General features: G+C 47.6%; 1 protein-coding gene across 1 annotated transcript in view; it reads left to right on the top strand.

Moving 5' to 3' along the window:
- Window positions 1–409: 409 nt before the first annotated feature.
- The window catches only part of CPNE4 (copine 4), a gene marked incomplete at its 3' end in the record, with an annotated part of 584,378 nt that continues 577,940 nt past the window's right edge, over window positions 410–6,847 (top strand). The window contains exon 1 of the mRNA XM_082655513.1: window positions 410–477. Coding sequence (XP_082511639.1) covers window positions 425–477 — 53 coding nt within the window. The 5' untranslated portion in view covers window positions 410–424. The remainder of the gene's footprint in view (window positions 478–6,847) is intronic.

Here is a 6,847-nt window from a genome sequence, read left to right as displayed (position 1 = left end):
AAAGGAAAAAAAAAAAAAAAAAACCCCAAAGGAAAAAAAATAAGGTAAACAGAAATTGAATTTCAAAACAAAATGCTCACCCTGACTCATTCAGGGAAGGATCCAAGGTTTTCAATGCAGGGCACTGATTCTCTGCCTGTTTTTCCACTTCATCATCTGTCACCCTTAAAAAATGGTATCAACTGCATTGGTAAGAATCCACATTTCTTCCCTTTCATTCCCTGGCTCCATTCCAGTATTGCACTTGTCACAGTGATGGGAGGGGTGCCTTTCATACTGGCATAGGACAGTGAGCGGATGCCTCCCCTTATGTTATCAAACAGACACCCGGCAAGTGGATCTGCCCAGAGCTGGAGGCTCCTTTGCGGCTTGGGAATGCCAGTGGCGCCGTGACCCTGTAGCTTGACTTTAGATCATTTTGACCATGGCTGTAGAGCCCAGCGGCTCAGAATCCATGAAGAGGAGAGTTGGAAGGAGGTAAGTGATACAGATCAGGGGGTTCTGAGGTCACAGTTGTTAAAGGGACTCTGGCTGGTGAGCAACTTGCTGTGGGGGCAGCGTCTGCTACCCGAGTTCATGAGCTGGTTATAGATCTTCATTTGTAGAGGTGGGCTGTTGGTTCCATGGGAGAGGTGGGAGGAAATTCTTTCTGTGCCTGGCGGAGAGCATCTTTGAATTTACCTTCAGTGTCATACCTTGAGGAAAAAATTCCAAGTTTCTGGCATAAGGCTGCATGTGTGTTCTGCACACTGGCTTGCAGGCGACTGTTTGTTTCTAATTAGGGAGCGGAAGCCTGCTGGCAGAGGAAACCATATTTGTCACAAGTTGTGGTGCTGTCTTCAGTTTGTGTGTTTGTGTCTTTAACACAGGGAGCTAACGATGGTTGTATTGGACTCTCCCTGTGGTTCTGACTCCATTATCTGCTCTGTGGTTCCTGGTTATGTCATTTTAATTGTGCTTTCAGAGCCTGCTTCCATCAACACTCCTGTCCTCCCATTAACTAACTATGTTCCCTGGTCTGGGTATTCTGACGACCCAAACCCTGGGCTTTTTGTAGAGATAATAAAACCTATGTTGGCAGTTGGTGGTGGTCAATAGAGTAGCTTACAGATTGTCTGGAAATAGTACATGATCAGCACACCTTAATTCTTTTTCTCTTACCCATAAAATAAGAGGCTTGCGTTCAATAAGCTCTAAGGTATTTTTAAAAATTTAATAAATGTTTATTGACTACCTGCTAAGTGACACTGCAATGGCATAAGGGTTAAAATCACAAGAGAACAAAACAGACTACCACCTGCCTTCATGGGACCTACATTTCAGAGGACACAATCAACATGCAAAGAAATTCACGATCATTTTCCTTTTTTTTCCCTTCATCTTTGCAAGTTTAATCCAGCTCAAACTTCAGGTTCATCTCCAAGGCTACTTCTTAATTAAACTGGAAAGGAACATTTTCTGACTTAATATGTCCATATTCAGTAAACATATGCTGACTTTGCCTGCCCAGAATCTATCTCCTCTTTTCTTGTAGGAAGACACTGAATTTCCTTTGGGGGAACATCCTGTGTCTCATGCTCAGTTGCGCTGGATCAGGTGGGGCTCCACTTGGGCTCCAGAAGTGCTGCAGAGCACAGTGAATGCTCCCAAACTCTGTGGAAGGCCTGGAGCATTAGGGGAATCCTGTATCCTAAGGCCACAATGACTGGCTTGTGCTTAACCACGTGACCCAAATTTCTCCAATCAAAGTGAATCAAAGGAGCTTCACGGCCTAAGCTGCCTAAGATTCTTTCTAGGGTCCACATTTCATGTTATCCTACTTCAGAAGGTCTTGAGAGGAAAGCTGGGGGAAGAAAAGTGTTAGTAAGTATTTGTTTCTTTCTGAAGTCTCTTCCTCTGTCTCTCAAAGATCTTCCTAATTGCCTCTACAGAACCATTAGTGGTGTACCTGTTCCTCATCCTATTACTTCTTCTCTGGCCTTTGAAATTGAGAACTCTGGTTGGAGAAAAGCCCTTGGCTGATAACCTCTTTACATGAAGAGAGGTCTTGTTAGATGTGCCTTAAGAAGATGGGGAGGAAGACCCGCCTATGTCCCTGTCTCCCTGTCCACACTGTAGGTAATATCCTCCATGTCATTCCAATGTCAGAGACTGCCTTTTTTGAACCTTATGGATTCTGAAGTCCAATTGTGGTTCTGACAAATGTGTGGTTCTATGCTGAGAGAATGCAGCTGTCTAGTTTATCTACTGCTGGAGAAACAATCAGGAGCAATTCACAGTATACACCTACAGCGCTCATTTGTTTGAATTCAACTTTTAATAAGTTTGGAAGAGTAAAGCCACACTTCCTTTCTAAAGTGCTTCATAACATGGGGCCGTGGTTACCCCTTACATAGGACAGTGTGTTTGTATTTATTTTTAAACATTGGTGCTCCCCAAGCATTTCTTTATCTTATATCTATTTGTGAAGTGGATGTATTCGGGAAGACATTATGGGATGAAAAAAGCCACAATGTCCATTCATTTATTCATGCACTTATTTACTAAAAAATAATTACCAGGCTCCTTATGACAGGCTCTTTTGTAGACACAGAAGATGCAAAGATGAGCAATCTCGTCACCGTTTTTGGTGGCAGTTGAGCACAGATCCAATAAGTTTTCTGGAATGTGTGCAAAAAGTAGCATCACTCCCACTCCTTTCCAGATAGTCTCGCTTTCCCCTGAAGAGGAGGTCCCCAGGTGACGTATCCCCAGGAACCCGGGGTGAGCGACCGGGCCGGGCGGGGAGCCTGGGCTGCGGCCGCCGCCAGCGGGACCCCTCATCCGGGACTCACCCCTGTCCAGGACGCCCTCCCGGCGGGGCGGGGCGGCGCGCTCCGCTCCCCGCTGCCTCCTCCGCCGGGGTCCCCAGGGGGCGCTCGCGCCCAGGCCTCGGAGCCGGCAGCGCGCGGGCGGCGGGGCGCGCGGGTTTCGTCAGAAGGTGGAGGCTTTCGGCGGAGCCGCGGTCCCCAGCTGCCCGGTCGCGCCCCGTTTCCTCCCTCCCGCTCCGCCCCTCTCTCCGGCGCCCCCACTCCTCTCCCCGAGTGACTGAGGGACGAACGGCCCCGTCCTCACCACCCGGCATGGAGTTCGGGTCCCCGCGCAGCCCTCACTTCCCGCTCGGCATCTCTTCCCTCCACGGTCGCTGAGCTGCCCCGGCGCCCGAGCGGAGGGCGGCACGACCCCCTAGGCCGACCGCGGCCCCGCCCACGGCCGCACCGCAGCTGCGCTCTGGTTGGACCCCGACAGCCGAAGCCCAGTCCGCCCTCGGGTCCCCGCGCCAGGTAAGTTGGTCGGGACCCTGCACCGCCTACCGAGGCTGCGGCCGAAGACCAACTTTTGAGGTGCAGGGGCTCGCTCCGACCCGGCGCTGCTGTTTAGGAAGAGCTGCGCGCAGCGTCTTAGTCCAGGGGAACTTTGGTCCCTCCTCTCGCCCCTGCCCTCCGCCCGGCTAGCTCGGCCTGGCGGGGGTGGAGAGGGGGCCGACCTGCCAGTCCTGAGCTGAATGAGGAGGGGAGAGGCAGAGTCCCGGCTGGGGTCGCAGCATCCCTCCTCCTGACGGCGGGGAAGCGAGGAGGGAGCGGGGGCTGTGCGGGGTCCCGGGGCTGGACCGCCGCGGTGAGACTCAATCTCTCAGCTTCCTAACCTCCCTATCTCCCTCCCCACCCCATAGGTTCCAATACTATTGAACCGCATCTCGGGCTGTCTAGCTTAAAACTCATCCATAGGTTCGCAGGTTCCTTGATTCAGCCAACTCCCTCTGCGCTCCTTCCTCTATTTGATAAAGTACCACGGGGAGGGGACAGGGATGGGACTGGAGGGACCCCTGAAGCGCTGGCCACAGCCGACTAAAGTGGTCAGGACCGCGCTATCACAGATGCCCAAGGACCCTTAGGGTGGAATTGAGGGGGACAGTTAGGAGGTGGTCCTTGCGGCGTCAAGTGAGTATTGACCACCGTCGGGTGGGGAGCAAGCTGACCCCTGAGAGGTACTGTTAGGAAGATCCGTTTATCCTTCGCCTTGAAGGCCGTGGGTGGGCTTTAAGGCTCCGGTCCCCCCTGCCCCCCCTGCCCCCCCCCGCAGGTCCCACCGCGCCTCAGGCGGCCTTGCAATCCTGGCTTCCATTCCCAGAACTTGCCAGGCTCTGGGAAGAATCCTGGCTGCAGAGATGGTCCCTGGGGGCTCGAGCTTAAGAAGTGCTGCCCCTGGGGCTCCGGAGGTGGACGGAGGAAGGGTGAACGGAGTAGTGGGGTGGGGTAGGGAGATTTTGAGAGACAAACACCCTCCATCCCCACCCCCTGCCCCCTGCAACTGACCCACTGATGCCATAGGATTTCAATGCCTTTGGGAGGAGCTGCCTCTGCTTCTATTACTCCTGTGTTCAAAACTATGCAAAACCAACTCTTCATCCTCTGGCTGCTTTGCCAGGATTTTAACAGCACTACTGTGGTTGTTCTTGGCTCACTTGGTTTTAGGTTCCCTCAACAGCAGTTTTGAGCTGTCCAAGTATTTTAAAGTGCTCTCCTTAAACTGATACTGAACGCTACTCTTTTGGAAAAGCTGCTTTCACTTAGAGGAGATATTCTTTTCTCTCCATTCCTTCCTTCTACTGCCCGCTTAACAATCCCTGTTCTCAAAGACGTTTGTGTTTTATTTTTTACTTTATGTCAAAACGCATTCCCCCCTCCCCCAAAAAACTTTCCTAGTACACAGGTGTTTCAAATCCATGCCAATGTTTTGTAGTTAGTATACACTGGTTAAGCTGCATAGCAATCCCCCCAAAAGCCAGAGACAAGCAACAACTTCACTTACTTCATTTGATGCCCTTCAAGTTTAGGAAGGTTCCATTTTTATTACCCAGCAGATAAGACAGAGCTCTGGATGGCTGTGGCTGTGATTAGATAACTTCTGATGTTTTCATTTCCCTTACTGAGCTCCTGCTTCTAGGTTAAATTCATTTTATTGCCAGTCCATTTTTAAAGAAAGACTGACAAAGTCACTCTAATAGATCAGGGGTCTGAGCTCAGAGTAGGTCAAAAGTACTCACATGTAGGGAGGTGGATAAAAATAGAAGGGTTGGCCAGTACAGCCAGGACACCTGTGTTAATCCTGCATACTAATAAAGGCCAGAATCTTCTCATTTATCTCTGGTGGGAAGTTCTGATGGTTTCACAGGATGAAACTCAAACCACATCAAAACTAGGTGATTTCCCCTGAGTGTTACATAAAAGGAAGTATCCCTCCATAGTAGGAGTGGCTGTTGAATCCTGGGCTGTTTTTAATGGTTCAGTGAGAAGAGCTTGCCTATGATAGAACCAAAGGTCTCCTAACGTATTACCGTGTGAAAATGCTCATGGACATCAAACCTATACCATTCCTGTGAGTGCTCATCCCAGCATAATTTATTGGGAGCAGTGACCTTCCCAGCATGAGACAAGCACTTGGTTACAGCTTCTGAATATTTCTTTAAAAATAGTTGCTCTGAGATTTGTGCGTTGTTTTTTTAATTGTACTTAAAAGACTTCTGTTTATCTTCAGGTCTCTGGTAGAAACATGGCGTTTTGCTTGAATCCATGGTTTGTCTTAAGGAGACCCTGCTTTTGGAGGTTTTGATTAAAAAGTGCCTTGTACTACAGGGTTTCTTGATCTGCACGTGGACTTCTGATTTTAAAATACTGCATTTCAGTTAGTAGGAAGCAAAGATGTTATCTGTTTCCAGAGAAGTTTTATGTAGTATTCCAAAAAATAGAGGCTTTGATTCTTCCCATCATCAGATGATTTGAGTCTACCATCATGACTGAAAACCTTTAGATTATACCAATCAGAAGGAATAATCACAGAGGGAAAAAATGGGTTAATGGTGGAATCTTTATTCTCATCTGCATTTGAATCTTTTGGAACCCAGCTGAATGTATTTATATGGTTTGTACCATGCATTTATCTGTCTTCTCTTTACAAATTTTCTGAAATATAATAAAGGCCTGGACCTTTATGGCCACCTTTATTCATGTAAAGAAAGGATTTTTCCATGGAGGTAAACATGTTGGAGATGAGTAGTTAGTATTGTGTATAATCAACGGCCCCCACTGTCAGAGAGGTCTCAACCCAGAACAAAGAAGGAGAAAAGGACTCTGATGGTACCAGACCCACTGATTGGGAGAAAGTCTCTATACCAGTTGGGAAAGTCACTTCATGAATCTTTGTATTTTTTCATCAGAGATGTGACCAGAGGATCTGTCTTTCATGCATTTTGAAGAAGAAAGGGGCTGAATTTATTCTCTGTATTTACTTTTTTTGGTCATGTTAATATTTTAAAAAACAAACAAAAGCCCCTTTGGATCCCTGCAGTAACTGAAAGTCATATTTCCTTGGCAACAGGAGCTAGTACCCTGGAATCACAAAATATCAAGCCAGAAAATTTTAAATGCACTTAAAATAAAATGTCAAATGGTTCAAGACCATCCTATAGTGTATTAGAAGTGACCTGCCAGCATATGATAATAAAGTTCCCTTTAACTTTGCCTTTCTCTTGATTGAATGTAGATGGTAAAGACAGATTACAGAACTTTAGTTTTAGGATGTCCTAAAAATTCTAGAATGGTTTTTCTTTTGAGGGAAGCATGTTATTAAAATTAAGGGGGTTGGAGTGACACATCCTTTCTTTGAGTGAGGTGTTCTTGTGGAGGTTGGGATAAGTCCAAAATCAAGCTCAATCAATGCGTCAGTCAAGATGTGCTGGTTTTCTACGCTATTTGAAATGGACAATATAGAGTAGAACCTCAATCAGCATTAAATTCAGCCAATCTGC

The sequence above is a fragment of the Grampus griseus genome (assembly GCF_964374135.1).
Source record: "Grampus griseus genome assembly, chromosome: 5".
In the NCBI taxonomy this organism is placed as follows: Eukaryota; Metazoa; Chordata; class Mammalia; order Artiodactyla; family Delphinidae; genus Grampus; species Grampus griseus.
The sequence above is the reverse complement of the archived record's forward strand: the minus strand, read 5'-3'. Positions and strand labels throughout refer to the sequence as shown.